Raw genomic sequence first — 16,176 nt, forward strand, 5'->3', positions numbered from 1 at the left:
TTTTTTGGGGGGAGATGAATGGGGAAAACCGGCAGATTTACCTTATTTTTTTTCTATTCAAAGAAAAGTTTTAATTGAATCATTGCTAAATATTTTGATTCAAAGGAGTCTTTGCATGGAAAGATTGAGAAACAAATGATAAATATAAATGACATACGTGTGTAAAAATTAATGGCACAAATAAATCAATGACAGGACTTTAAACTTTTAAATACAAACTATCAATCAAAAACTAAACCGAACCGATTAAATATCAGTTATGAAATCTCATTAAACCGACCCCTGTATTATCCAAAATCTCTCTATACCAGACACCTTTTCAAGTCAAGCTCCGAACAGCGCCTGACGTTAGAAATTTACTCTAGACGCTGCAGCAAGCCCTCTCAGAAAATGCAAGAATCTTGCAAAGTCGAGAAAATGTGAATGATTCTACGCAACATCATCCGATAATCAAACGACATTTGATTTGAATAATGTCAGGGAATTTCAAAAGGCTTGTCTGTAGCGTTCAGAGATAAAACGAAAGTCTGCCGCTGTGTGGAGCTTGTTTTAATGTATTTTGAACTATGTCGAAACAAATTTTAAAGTATTACAAAGGTTGGTTTAGATGGATTTCACTATACAATAGAGACGTCAGTAAAATAGTTAACCCAAACAATACCGAGGGTACTCAAACGAGGGAATATCCGAAGACCAAGTTAGTTTTCAAGGAATGAATACACCAAAATAATCGTAATAACTTTGAAAAAAAATAAGCTGTTTCATGATCATTATCTATGTAGTTCTGAAATTAAAATTTACATTAAATAATTGTTTATTATGTTCAAACGAGTCAAATTAAATTTATATCACTCTTCATCAGCAATAATATTGTAGGTTCGTAAGCTATTAGAATGAATTCAATAACCAAGTTAAAGTTTACACAAAAACGTATAAAATAGAAGAAAATAAAAAAGATGTATGAAAGAAAAGTATATGAAATTAATTATTGATAAACATGTGATTATAAGCACGTCAAAGTATTGTTTCTGGAAAAAAAGATGTAGTTTTTAAATATTTTTTATACTGGTGTCAATTCCTAACCATAACGTATATTTGACATTCGTTAAAATCATTAAAATCAAGAACTTCAGACTATCATTTATTTACAAAATTGAACTCAAAACTCATCATCTTGATAGCCTTTCATTTTTCAAGTATCATGCCATAATTAGTATACAAAAACAGTTTTCATTACACACATCTATGGAAAATATAAATTTTTTAAGCATTTATAACGTTACACAAGATACATCTAATGTAAAGAATTACTAAAAGGACCCTTCGTATCTTATTGTTAATCGAGGAAAGCGGAATAAAATACAGCCGAGCAGTTACTGGTGTATATTATCATAGTAGCTAGAGAAAAAAAAGTTTTTTGCAAAAGAAAAAAAAGTACCAATGAGAGAAACACACAATGATAGTTCTATATCTATAGATTAAATACACACAATTAAAAATATGATTTAATTTATAATTAGACAATAATTAGAGTGAAAGCTGAAACGCTACAGTGCGTAATATATACAAGAGGCACAATATCTACAAAAAACGCGACAAAGAACGACAAACTTTAGCTTACTTTGCCATTTCGCTAAGCTGCAATTTGCCGTCTTTATTTCCGTCAAATAGTTGAAGCTGAAAAACAAAAGGGTGTGCTCAGTGGAAATGCTTACTTTGCTAATTCACTAAACTGTAGTTTGCCATCGCCATTTCTATCGAAAAGTTTCAACTGAAAGAAAAATAAACAGACAGGATTACAATTGCAAACGGACTGTTAAGGATGGATGTTTACAGGCACGTGTTGACCACAGTGTTTTAAGGTACTTAATAAATAAAATATAATATTTTAAAGCGTTGTAAAAAGAAAACCTAGATTTTCAAAAAGATAAGATAAAAACCTGTATTTGAGATTGAAAAGACAAGATGAGATCTGATAAATTCATTGAGTCTTTTTTTTAACTAGGTTTTAATTAACCAAACCTTCGAGATCTTCAATAATAATCCAATAAAGTCAGTCAGTAGAAGGCAAAAGAACACGTATATGAATGTAAAATCAAGGAAACCTATGGCCAGGGGCGATAACTAAAACTCGTGGTATATTAATCTCCTATCAGAGATTTATATAAAATGTGGCTGCAACAAATACATAATCTACACGGAAGCTAAAAAACAAACAAAACGTTTAAAAATTCGAAAAGCTTGTAAGAAAATAAGAAATTCCTGAATCTGCCTACAGCTGTTAGTTTGTACACGACGAATTTGTTAGGCAAGTGTGTTTGGTTGTCGAGGAGCAACTGATGAGTTTCTCGTGTAATGATACCAAGACGTATTCGAAGATTCCACTACGACCTTTAATTTCTTTGTATAAATCATCTGGAGTTTGTAAAAAATCATCTTAAGTCATTAAGTTGTTTTTTTTTTTAAAACGGAAGAGAGTTAAATGTCGGTTTAGTGACAAGTTATTAATTACTGCATGTGACAAATTTATGATATTAAACTGTAAAACAAACAATTGATGCTGGTTTGTGACATCTACCATTAGTTACCGTGTTAAGTTACATATTTACCATAACATAGAAATAATCTAGGTCAACATTGTAGCACTGTTTGATAGACCCTTTCGAATCATCTGTGAGGTACAATGTAGTAGATAAGCATGCTTAATATGCACTTCCGCGAGGAAGCTGCACCTCTCCGAAGTATGTGTCAACGACTTCCCCGCAGTTAACACGAAAGAGTCTAGTGTTGCATAGAAAAATACACCCTACTCGGGGTTGCGCTTTCATGCCGACAAATCTAATATATTCGAACATATTCTCTAAAGAAAGATAATAATAATTGTTGTTCTGGACGTAATAATTACTTCTGAAACCCTTTCACATCTATCTTTCTATCTTTTGTCGCCTATCTTTACAGAACGAGTAGCGAAAAAGTCATGGAGACAAGGGGCCAAATATTTTATTAGCGAGGGGCTCTGAGAATGTTTGAATTTTATTTTTGGATTCAGAACAGAAACTTACAGACAAAAAAATCATGATGCAATATCCTCCTCATCACTTAACATTGTTGATTTTCAACAAGAAAATCTTAACTCCGGATACTATTACTAGTAATTAAAATTTTGTCTTCTACAAAATATTCTAGTCAGCCCTCTTTGAGAAGAAAATGGTCAGTGCATATGTATAGGCTTCAGTAACCCATTTTTCTTCCATTTAATTTGTAGCATTATTGATATAACAACATTAATTATAGGAGGGGATGTTATTATAACCCTGGATAAGAATGATTTATAATAGGTCACAAATTCGTGAAAGTTGGTATCTAATTAATTTATTCCAAGGCTTTGTGGAATGCACCTACAAGGAAAGCACGCGTACAATATTCAAAACTCAAACGAGTTCGTTAGACAAACCCGTTTACTTGTTTCTAAGATCACAAAAATTACGCCAACAGAACTAAGTCAGTTTCTGTGACTACTATAACAACAAACTTTGATACGATTTTGAAAATATGCTCAAACACAATATATGAAGAAAGATAATTTTAGCTTTTGAAAATGGCACTTTTATATAATTTATCACCGAACCCATAATGTATCTTATAGAGCAAAACTTTGCTGAAAAAGACTTCTCCCCATGACAATTTAAAATGTCAGAACTTATGAAATGGCAGGAAACTGCTCGAAGACTAAAACGTCGCGTGCAAATTAAATTATTTGCTGAGGATGGTATAATGTAAAGAAAAAGAAAAGCAAACCAAGGGATATCAGTAAAGGAAATGAAATCGTTATTGGTTAACAAACGGTTATTCTTACCATCGTATCGGTATAAGAGATCATCTGTTCTTCCGTCACATCTGCTTGCCTTTTACAACGTTTCAATAAATCGTATAAAAATGTCTGAAAAAAAAATCACAGATGAAACGCATTTTGATTGACAAAGCTGTTTCTCGTAACAGCTGAAGTTACTGCGATTAATATACTTAACTACAGGGTATAGAGCTGGTCTTACTTCGATGAAATGACAATCAGTGGTGGCAACTTTGTGCTGCCTGTACCGTAAACAATTAAACCCTAATGTAAGCAGGATGATTAGCGCGCCATTAAACTTGATTTCACACAAATTATCTATCGAAAACAAATGTTCCAAGTCAGACCATTGGCGATTTTTGCCAACTTTCCGGTATTTGCATAGATGTTGCCATTTGGTATATGGACTTTCCTTCTTTCTACTTTTCCTTTTGACTTTTGCCTTGAGTTTCCCTGTCACTTCGGAAATTTTGTAATTATTGATGAACTACATGCGCCTATTGCAGTTATATGTAAACTGGACAATTGCAAATTTCTATCAGTCTGACATTACTGTAACTATTAAATTATAGACATTTTAAAACTCACTTCATGGAATGTTCATTCAGTGATGATAATGGGTTTTTAACGTGTTTGACGACTGTTTCAGAAGAACAGTTCTATGATATATTTAGAACAGTTTTAGAGCCAGCTCTTCTGACAGTTCTAGCAGTAGAGCCGGCTCTACTAGTATTGTTTTCGTAAAGTCGCCATTACAAGAACTGTCAGAAGAACTGGTCCTAGAACTGTTCTATGACACTTTTAGAACTGTCCTAGAGCCGGATCTTCTAACAGTCTCCATGAGAGGTTAGAACTGTCCTAGAGCCGACTCTTCTGACAGTTCCCCTGAGAGGTTAGAACTGTCCTAGAGCCGGATCTTCTGACAGTTCCCCTGAGAGGTTAGAAATGTCCTAGAGCCGACTCTTCTGACAGTTCCCCTGAGAGGTTAGTACTGTCCTAAGAGCCGACTCTTCTGACAGTTCCCCTGAGAGGTTAGAACTGTCTTAGAGCCGACTCTTCTGACAGTTCCCCTGAGAGGTTAGTACTGTACTAGAGCCGACTCTTCTGACAGTTCCCCTGAGAGGTTAGAACTGATCTTATCTGTACGAGTAGTCATTCATTCGGGTAAACACAAACTAATTCCCATGAAGTGAATGGGGTTGTGACCAATGGAAAAATGCGCGCGAAACGAAATAAACAGATTTTCTAGTAGACACCATGATTTCGTGTAATAAAGGACTAAGTCTTATATTACAATAGTAAAGCTTTTTTTTTCTTCGTATTAAAAGTATTGAAAGTATTAACGTAGTATCGTGAAAGTCAATTATTTTTTTCTTTACGAAAAAAAACAACTCCTCAGAGAAATCATTGTCATATGACATAAAGAAGATCAAATATTTCTTTTTAATAACATGCTATGGTATTATCAAGCTTTGTTTCGAAATCCTTTAATAAGGTAAACTCTTTATTCTGCTTTGTAATAGAAATGGAATGCTGAATATGGAAGAATTGGATTTTTCACGGTGTAAACATATATTCTAAACCATAAATGTTATTGAAAAATAGGAAAATACAACGTTTATAATTCATTAAAAAATCAGTCATTTAAAAGTTTTATGTTCATTTAAACTGTTATTATACAGTACTTATAATTGAGGGAAAATAGGGATGAGTTGAGAGTGGCGTCGTCGTTGGAGATAGAAAATAATAACTGCAACTATTTACAAAATAAAATGAAAGCGGGTGTAGATGATAGATTCATTGGACCATGTATTTTATGCTTTCTATATGGATATGGTACAATTAACTGAAATGGGGTTGTGTAAGGAAATAAGGGTAATTTGGAAGTAGGGGAATGTGTACGGAAATAAGGGAAATTTGGAAGTAGGGGTTTGGGTAAGGAAATAAGGGTAATTTGGAAGTAGGGGAATGTGTACGGAAATAAGGGTAATTTGGAAGTAGGGGAATGTGTAAGGAAATAAGGGAAATTTGGAAGTAAGGGAATGTGTACGGGAATAAGGGTAATTTGGAATTAAGCGAATGTGTAAGGAAATAGGGGTAATTTGCAAGAATATTGAAGATAAACACCAGCTAGGTTCAATTGTGACAAAAAATTCTCTTTCATTCCAAATAGTGAAAAATGGGAAAGTCCTATGAAAGAAATAATTGATATCGGACAGCAGCCAAAACTGCTTACAATGGCCCCATCTACAAAGTTCAAATTCGTCCAGAGGGAGCTAAGACTTTCGCATCGAAACTCATGACCTCCACTTCGTTCTAAAAAGGTGCAGAGTTAAGAACAGAAACCGGTAGAATTAAGACACACAGAATAAAGGTAAACCAACACCTTAGTGTCCAATCCAAAGCTGGGTTTATGGACCAGGTGAGTCCGTAGGGAAGCGTTTGCTTTTCTAGAAACTGAGATCGGAAGACAATGGACGGGACTACAAATGTATGTTTTGTATCAAATTTAACACTTGTTACCTTAAGTTCATCGGCTTCTATATATCCACTTCTATCCTTGTCATAATCTTTCCAAACCTGTGGTAAAAAATAATGAAAATACATGCATTTCAACTAATTATTATTTCTGTACAAAAATATTTGTATTATTTCTGTTGAGACCACACCTTTTGTGTATTGTCGATTCTAGTTTTGACCAAGGCGTCATTTTTCTGTCGAATCATATATTGTAATGTATAAACAACATGTACAGGTAATGAACATTTTTTTCTTTATTTACGGTTTCAATATTCGAATGTCTTTATAAGAATATTCTGTACGAGTAGTCATTCATTCAGGTAAATACAAACTAATTCCCATTAGTGATTGAAGTGTATGGGGTTGTAACCACTGGATAGAGAAAGACTTAAGTTTGAAGAATATTTTTACTACGTAAAAAAGAAATTTTGCCCTACATTTTATTTAATATCTCGGTAAAAACTTTTTTCCTTTAAAAGTTCATTAGTGGTTTGAAAGGAAACTGACAAAGCTTTCAGCTCTGGACTTTTATTAACTCGAACTAATTAAGATATGAAAGTGTAATTTCTCGAGTACAAAATGTAGGCTCAAACGTGATTACCAATGTAAGTAGATAAAACTAATGATGGAATATATCCCTGTTCATTTGAAATTGATATACATGAGGGTATAAGGTCATGAGAACTTTCAGTGTGGCATTATTTATCGAAAAACAACATGTCAATACTACATTAGGAACGTTGTCATTTTCATCAAGGCACAAAAAGTGCTCTGGGAAATAACACAAATTAGTTGTAATAGTAAAAAGATACATGTATATATATGCCTTATCTATGCCCCCACTGATCTAATTATAGATTTGTCCTCAACGCTACCCGACGGGGGACTTCTCAACGGGCTGTACCCATGTACTCATATGTGCTCTATATAGATGAGATCAGTTCTAACCTCTCAGGGGAACTGTAAGAAGAGCCGGCTCTAGGACAGTTCTAAAGGTCCAGTCTTAGAATAGTGCTAGAGCCAGCTCTGCTGATAGTTCTACTAGCAGAACCGGCTATACGAGAATATTTATACTAGTAGGGCCGGCTCAGCTAGAAGTGTCAGAAGAGCTGGCTCTAAAACTATCCGAGAACTGTTCTAAATCTGTCAAAGAACTGTTCTTCTGGCAGTTCTAGAACAGTTTTGTGGGTGTTAGATCTGATCTCAAATATGTGTTCTTTGCGTTTGTGCGATATTTCTGTCCCCGTGCGTATAATGGGTACTTTCTCGTTTGTGCGTGTATTTTTGTGCGCATGCCTGTACATTTCGGAATCTATTTACCAAGCATTAAGATGCACAATCAATTTTCGAGCATGCAATCGTCATTTAACTTCACTAAACGCATATCGTTCCTTGGTCATATTGCTTGAACTAAGTTTAAGAGGGTTTAAGAATTAAATTATACTTTCCATCTTTAAATAAAACAGAGGAATATACTTCTTTGTGCATAAATTTTAAATAAACGAACCATGTAAAATAATAAAAATATAAAAAGAACTCCAATATCCACTTGTACTTGCCTTCATGAATTCTACGCTTGAGTCTAAAGGGTTGTCTCTTCTAAACAGCAACAGAAAAGTTTCCTCGGTTGGTAATATCTGAGCAAGCTGAAAAAAATACAACACCAAAAAATAAAAAGAACAATGAAACCTTCCTATACCGAACACGTTAGTTATACAGTTATAAAAGGTGGAAGGGCATAATTCTTGCCTAAACTGAACAAGTTGATTACACATAAAATGAGCAAAGCCAGATCACAAAAAACCTACGTAAATAGTGAACACGATGATAAAAAAGGGGGAAGGCATATGACAGAGAAACTTGCCTAAACCGAACACGTTGATTTCTAAAAAATCACTGAAAAATTAATCGAAACTAAACACGTTAATAAGCCAGATCACAGAAAATATTGCCTAAATTGGACAGGTAAATTACAAAAAGGAGAAGGCAAGTTAACGTGAAACATGCCTAAACATACATGTAACACGTTGATTACAAAATCACATAGAAACCTTCCTAAACAGAATACGTTGATTACAAAATCACATAGAAACCTTCCTAAACAGAATATGTTGATTACAAAATCACATAGAAACCTTCCTTTAAGTTAACAGAATATGTTGATTACAAAATCACATAGAAACCTTCCTAAACAAAGTACGTTGATTACAAAATCACAAAGAAACCTTCCTGAACAGAATACGTTGATTACAAAATCACAAAGAAACCTTCCTGAACAGAATACGTTGATTACAAAAGTTGACAAACAAATCACAGTAAAACTTGTCTAAATCGAACACACATTGGACTGATCGGTCTAAGCAGGTACTCAATAATAACATGTTTCAACCAGAAAAGCTGAGATGGAACTTCACAGCGCTGATATTTTTTTCTAATCTGGTTTATTCAGGATTCACTTATGATTTGTTTGAATGTAGTAAAATAAGTCTGAACTGATGGGCTAACCTATATGGTGAAGTTAAAAGTCTGAACAAAGTTTTCTAAAATCTCAACCCGAAAATTGTAAGATCCTTAGTTACGTTTTCTTGATATGCTGATCGAACTTCCGCTTTTTAATCTTGCGTCACGTGACATTTGGAGAGCGCTGTCAGATTATATGCGGATGGGTGGACTATATTTTGCTTGTAGTAAAGCGTGGTGAGAATTCTTCTTTTTGATAAGATAGCTATATTCCTTTTTAGTCTGCGTAGGTATCTGTTTAAAGTGTAAAAAGGCAGAAAATTTGGCACATGTAACATGTATAAGAATTAAACTTAGGCGCTAAAATTTGACCGATAATTTGGCAAGTTTTCAAGTTATTCAATATAGCCACTATAATACTGAAAGATAATAACGATATAATGGCATATTTCCATCAAATCAAGTTTAATTATGTCAATTCGTGGTTGATTAGTTATACAACTTTCTAATGGTCTTTATCCATATTTGTAATTTTACATTACCAAATACTGGATTATCAGAAAATCTCCCAAGATTCAACGCAAAGAAATACATTTATAAACTACCTACAGAGAATACGGTAGGTGGATACATTGAGGTTTAGGGGAAGGCTGATGGGGGCTGCTCCCAATAATGCCCAAAAAATTCGTTTGATCAATTTATAGAAAATTACAGGAAATCACTGGAGCGGCCTCTCTTTTCGGAATTTCTAGATCCGCCACTAAATACTATCCTACTATGTGTTAAACAAGAAAATGTCTTTTTTATCTTTTGAGTTGGTGTTTAACGGCCTTTTGCACCAATATATAGGTTTCACTCGGTAGGGGGCAATGAGTCATCAATTCTCAGGAAGACCGCTCCTTTTAAAGGCAGCCAATTTAATCACGGTCAAGGATTCCGTGACTTTGTTATATATCTAGGTTTTCACACATCTCTTACAAGGATACAATCCACGTTAATTGAAATTCATGTGTTTCTCTCATGCAATAATGAGTTTTCTTTTTTTTTCTAAATTAACAACTGTTTGGTTTGTACCGTATTTACCTCAGCTATATCTATCCTTCCGTCTGCATTTTCATCAAAGGCATTAAGTACCAATAGTTTCGCATCTTCCAATGCTGTCGGAGACAAAACCTGCAATAAATCGATTTTATTGAAAGTTAAGAGGTTTTCAATATAATGCACTTTCATAGGCATGTCTATGAGAGAGTAATCAAGGGAACCAAGGTTATAGTGGTAATTAAAAGAATGTAATCCAGGGACAAAGTCCAGACATGGAAAACAGACATACACAACAAAGAACATAAAGTAACTAAAATCATACATACAAAGTAACAAAAGTAAATGATCAACTCGGACTCTCACTAAAAACTGGGAGCATGGACCAGGTGCACCGGTAGGGTAAGCGTCCTCTGCTTTTCTAGAAACACCCGTCGAGTTGCTCATAAAAAGTCAAGTCCGGGGTAGACAAACGAGGATATTAGAGATTGAATGATTTTGATTCTATACAAATGGAAAAAAATAGAAATCTTTAAAAGTGAGGAATTATGTATAACTCCCTATAAAAATCATACAGATGAGGATTTATTACGTGTTTGGCACTTAATTTTACACTGCACACAAATATGAAAATAACCTTAAATAATTCCTGCAATTTGTGTTTCCTGTGAAATGCTGCACGTTGACTGTTTAAATTGTGAAACTGTGTACATGGTTTGGCGGGGACACTCACGTTCTTTTTTTAAACTAATATTTATCCGTTAATATTTGTTAAGTTAACTTTAACTGACACTTGATTGATAAGAACATTGTGTTTTCTAAAGCCTTCGGAGTGGTTTCCAGCCAAAATATTGTGAGTGAAAGATAGGCATGAACTTTTACATGAATCTTAGATGGGCCTTTACGTTCTTAGACTACTAAATTAACTTGCAGACATTAATAACATGCAATTCATTGGAATTATTGAAATTAATGAATTAATTTCATTATTTCTTGTTTGTATGACTCAAATATAATGATAGATTAGTTTTGTACCAAGTGTTAATTGGCACAAACCGCTTTAAACGGAAAAGTCTATTAACTAGTTTTGCTTTACTCCATTTCTGCGCATGTCATTAAAGTCCGGAAATATTGGAAACATATGTCCTGTTTTCTGTTTCCATTTACCTTGACATATTTCATTGTCTAATGCTTAACTGGTGATTTCACAGTAGAAAGAAGGACACTGGAACACATTTCCCCCGATCAAAAGTCGTCATTTGGATTTTTTTTAACAATGTTCAAATATTTGTTGTTAATTTAGCTACTCCGGGCCATGAAGCCGTGTAAGTAGATTAATCCAATGGTCATTCAACCTCGTTTGATATCTTTTTTATAACAGCACAAGACGTTTATCCTACCGGTACAACTGGACAGGTTTGTGTTTGAGTTTTTGTGGAGTTCGTGCGGACTCATATGTGTCGTTTTCATTTATTATGATTTATGCATGTCGTTTTTCTTTTTCTTTTTTTTTTTTTTTGTTTTGTTTTGTTGCGATCTGCAATCTAACACACTAATGTTAATCATGCTTCCAAAAGGAAATGAAAGTTTGTTTTACTTTGGCTTTTTTCTACCATTATAGTCCCATTAACTCAGCTTATTATAAATAATGTAATTTAAACGCCCTTGTTATAAAACAGTGTCATTATTGGCCTGGAATGACCGATATTTTGAAAACCCGTCGTTACAAATGTACAAACAAAAAGAAAAGGTCAAAAATTGAAAAAAAAATGAATCTTGCCGTAAAACCCCCTTTTTATCTATATGACAAACAGACATGTACGTTGGTTAATAATTCAATCAACGTCCTGCGCAGAGGGTACAATGTACAAGCGTTATTTCAAAGCTTTACATTCCTGCCATACTCAGTACTTTATTCCGCCTCTTTATGCAACTTAGTTACAGAACAAATGCATATATTATTATGAGAGAACATGTGAAACGATTTTTATGATTTAAGTAGACTTAACCTAAATAATGAAATCGGCAACGCGTAAAGATGCCATGGTCAATTAAAAATCAAATATTTAACTTGAAAAATAAAATGCAGTAATACAAAAACAAACACAATATAATGAATATTGAAATTGACGCCTTAACAAACGATGCATTCCATTATTATCCTTATCCGGCAGTTGAAACAATCATAACATGCTACTTCAAATCGCAAAATCATCTAAAGAATTCTGAGATTATAGAAGATATCGGTAGTCATTCAATCCCATAATGCATCAATTCATTTTCTAAAAAAACTGTAATGTGTTGATTTTGGTGAGCGATAGCATCAGTCGTTTTTACTTCACGCAATCCTGTTGAAGAATTCAGTGTCTATTCAATCACTGGAGACTATTAAAAAATGGTTTGTTCCAACTTTAATGCAATTAGTTTCAATTAAAGAAGCTTTGTGGAAGACAATGAATGAAAATCAGTCAATAACTCAACATCAGCAGCAATGTAATTTGATTTTTTCGTCAAAAATAGTGGAAACGCTGACTACATTGGATTATATCTATTCCCATGGGAGAAGAGACAAGAACTTGTTTTATATTTCAGTCTCCGTCAATAATCCATAGCCTGTTCCCAGAACAGGAAAGCTATCGGTTGAAAATACAATTTAAGGCGACAAATTTTGTCTTTGGTAAGCAAGCCAGGAATACTTATATACACAAGTCCACTTACAAGTACATACGTGATTCACATGTTATCAAGTGAACCTTTTTATAGCAAAATATATAATTATGTGTATTTCTAGAACACCGTTAGTATGATATATCCCTACTTGCTTAGTTAAGTGAAGTGTGTGTTCTTTAATTAATGTTTTATGTTACCAACAATATATTTCTGATATCCACTTTTGTGTCTTCAAGTTCCTTCGCGTCCAAAAGTCCAAGTTACTATGTGACGAAAAACCCACCCCTTTTCCCTTTATAAACTCAAAAATTAAAATTAAAAAAGGAGCATGTATTAGCTTTGCACACGTGTTTAGTACATGTACGTGCGTTTGTAAGCAAAATTACAATCACATTAAAATACTGTAAGAATAATCATGGGAACGGAAAATCAAAAGTATGTAATCCTGGGACAAAGACCAGACATGGAAAACAGACAAAAACGACGCAGAACATAAAGCAACCAAAAATAATACATACAAAGTAACAAAAATAAATGAGCAACTCAGACTCACTAAAACCTTGGATTATGGACCGACCAGGTTCACCGGTAGGGTAAGCGTCCTCTGCTTTTCTTGAAACACCCGCCGAGTTGCTCATAAAAAGTCAAGTCCGGGGTGGAGAAAAACCCTGTCTTTAGTGGCATTCGAAGGGAGAACGAAATCATAGTCACATAACACAGGTGCTCTTTATACAGATAAATTTAACTTAAAGGCAAATATATTGTACATATTTCACTGATAGTCTTTACGACAGATCATTGGTGAATACAGGTGGGCGTTAATGTCTCCATGGATAAACACAAACAACGTTGTTCATACCATGTCAATTCGCACACAATTATTACGAAGTACATGCATCTAAACTATGAAAAATTTGGAATCTGTCCAATCCGTACACCAAGCTTTTTACAAAACCTGTATAAACCGAAAATCTAGCAATTCAAAAAAAAACCTGTCTCTGTCCACAACTTATTCTTAAAGCAGTTTATAATCCGACAGTCTAGTATTTCAGACGCGTATTTTATCCGGCAATCTAGCCTTTAAGAAACATATAATATTATCCGACATTCAAGCCTTTCAGTAGTCTATATAATCCGACCCTAGACTAAAATAGCCTGTATAATCCGAAATCCAGCATTTAAGAAGCCTCTATAATCCGATAACCTAACCATTATATAGCATGTATAATCAGACAACCTAGCCTTAAAGTAGCCCGTATAATCATACATCAACCTAGTCTTTACCTAGTCTTTAAAAAGTCGGACCCCGTGCAGGTCCGGGTGTCAAAAGAATAGGCCTGCAGCAGCGCTAAGCTTGTCGTAAAAGGCGACTAAATAGTGCTCAGAAACCTAGCCGGGGGCTAGGCGCTCTGCCCACAGAGCAACTGGGATGTGTGCCCCAGGTGGTGGAATGGGGTACCCCTGGCATGTTACATGCTGGGGTTGTCAGGCTATAATACGGAAAACCTGACCGCAAACCATAGTGGTGCACCGTGTTGGGAAAAATGCCACGTTCCTCGCACGTTAAAGAACCTTGCTGTGGTATTCGATAGGAGTAGGAACCTTTGCGCTCCGCCACAGGAGGCTAAATTGCCCGACTTTACCCATCCCCCCTTTTTCTAGTGGCAATCAAAATTTGTCGACCCTATTATCCTTGTGACCCATCCTTTTTTTTAATCATTTCATGTTCATTTTATCATCCATTTCATGTACATTGTCTGAATATAGCTGAAATATTGCTGCTCGGACGTTAAACCCCAACAAACAAAATTAAAAAGTCGGTACAGTCAATCCGACTACATGTACCTAGTCTATAAGAAACCTGTACAATCCGACATTTGTATTGATCGTGAAACTGATACACTGACAATGAACTCTCGTCTGACAGGTTTTTTTTTCGTTCCAAGATGACTATGATATTGTGATATTGAAATACGAGTATTATAATTGTCTGTTTAATGTTATTTTATTGTTCAAAGCCAATGACACATTCGTATTACATCCTTAAATTGTCTTAACTTTAACCAATCGATACTTATGGTTTTATATTATCGTAAACTCAGAGAATAACCAAATAAGCTAATTATAACGGAAAGGTGATAATGTTCAATATTGACGCTGATCTCAACGTATACGTTTAATAGACGCAGATCGTATCACTGCGGATGTTTATAACTCTGAACCGGAAATTGGTAGTACTAAGATGAAGAGATGTTCCAGTCCGCAGCAGTTGTGATTCCCATTTTTGAATTTATACGGCAAATAATCTTATCCGTGGAAACCATTAAAAATAATTAATTAGGGTTTAAACATAAGCTAACTATGATTTTCAGCCTATGCTTTTTATACTTAAACGAAGAGTTGGTTTTCTGGACTACGACATGTTTAATCAAACAACTCAATATATGCTACAGAATACCTATAAGGAGCCCAGACAAATACATTTAACTATCAATCGATAATCGAAAAAAAAGCCTGAACGAAAATTTTACATTTTTTCACAGATATGCTTTAGTGAGTCAGTGTTGTGGTAGACCTATGGTTGAACGATTTACTGTTATGACATTATCATGTTATTAATATTTTTCATTATTTGTATTTGCAGTGGTCTCTGTTTACTTTTAAATATAAAATGAACATCTTTATAAACTGATATCCGAATGTGTAAAGAAATTTAAAAAAAAATAGTCGTTGTTTCTTTTTGACGATATTAGTACAGTGAAACTTGTCTAAACCGAACCCTGAATAATCCAAAATCCTGTCTAAACAGAACGTTGAATGATCAGATAACCTTATGAACCGAACCCTGAATAATCTGAAAACCTGTCTAAACAAGACAATTTTAAAGTTCTTTTATATCAGTTTAAATGTATTTTAACCTTGGTAAATTGAACACCTGTATAAACAGACAAAGTTTTATTAAAGTCCAAAAGAGTTCGGTTTTTACAGGTTTCGCTGTATATTGAAGACATGGTGGCTATATAAATTATGATTTATTCATTTCCTTTTTTGTACAACGTTAAAATAAAATGGCATACAGCTAGGTACGATATGTAAGATATTGACAAACAACTAAGATAAAAGAAGAAACAAATGAATTATTTAGTAGTTTATTGTATAACCCAATAATGTTTAACGAAGATATGCAGAGTATTACGCTTTAACGACAACTTCCTTTATTAATATCCACAAAGAATCATATATCGTGCAGAGCTCGAAATAAATGGCTGATTTGTCCATTAGTTTTTGATCAAAATCAGGTTAAAGTTTAGGTAAAAAAATGAACGAAAAAAGAACAGAATTATAAAAAAATCATGAAAGTGTACAGGTAGTTTTTTCATTTTTCTTTCTGGAAATGTTTTTTTTTTGCGGAAAGGTAATACCAATTAGAAATAGAAAAAAAATGGAAAGTAATACAAATTTGCGCAAGTCAAATGCACCGAATCTGATGCATATATACCGCTATTCTGTGAAAATCTCAAAGAATGTTCTACTAGGTAAGCTACGGATGTCACCAGTTTACAAGAAATGTAAAGCCGACTTCCATCTGAAAATTATCAATGCAAACTAGATGTACATGTACAGTAAAATGCGACATT

At 34.1% G+C, this 16,176-nt stretch overlaps 1 protein-coding gene across 3 annotated transcripts in view; it reads right to left on the minus strand.

Moving 5' to 3' along the window:
* Nucleotides 1-16,176, minus strand: part of LOC148617987 (calbindin-32-like) — a 35,482-nt gene that overhangs the window by 8,948 nt on the left and 10,358 nt on the right. For 2 of the 3 annotated variants that reach the window (XM_088585682.1, XM_088585684.1), the window contains exons 3-7: nucleotides 9,914-10,003; nucleotides 7,930-8,016; nucleotides 6,374-6,430; nucleotides 3,857-3,940; nucleotides 1,716-1,771 (exon numbers count right to left, since the gene is read on the minus strand). In XM_088585682.1, coding sequence (XP_088441808.1) covers nucleotides 1,716-1,771; nucleotides 3,857-3,940; nucleotides 6,374-6,430; nucleotides 7,930-8,016; nucleotides 9,914-10,003 — 374 coding nt within the window. Of the gene's footprint in view, nucleotides 1-1,621; nucleotides 1,678-1,715; nucleotides 1,772-3,856; nucleotides 3,941-6,373; nucleotides 6,431-7,929; nucleotides 8,017-9,913; nucleotides 10,004-16,176 lie in introns of all 3 variants that reach the window. The other variant, XM_088585683.1, reaches the window with a different exon arrangement.

This window comes from Perna viridis, chromosome 5 (assembly GCF_037379345.1).
Source record: "Perna viridis isolate PV_CMFRI_1.1 ecotype Kerala chromosome 5, ASM3737934v1, whole genome shotgun sequence".
Lineage (NCBI taxonomy): Eukaryota > Metazoa > Mollusca > Bivalvia > Mytilida > Mytilidae > Perna > Perna viridis.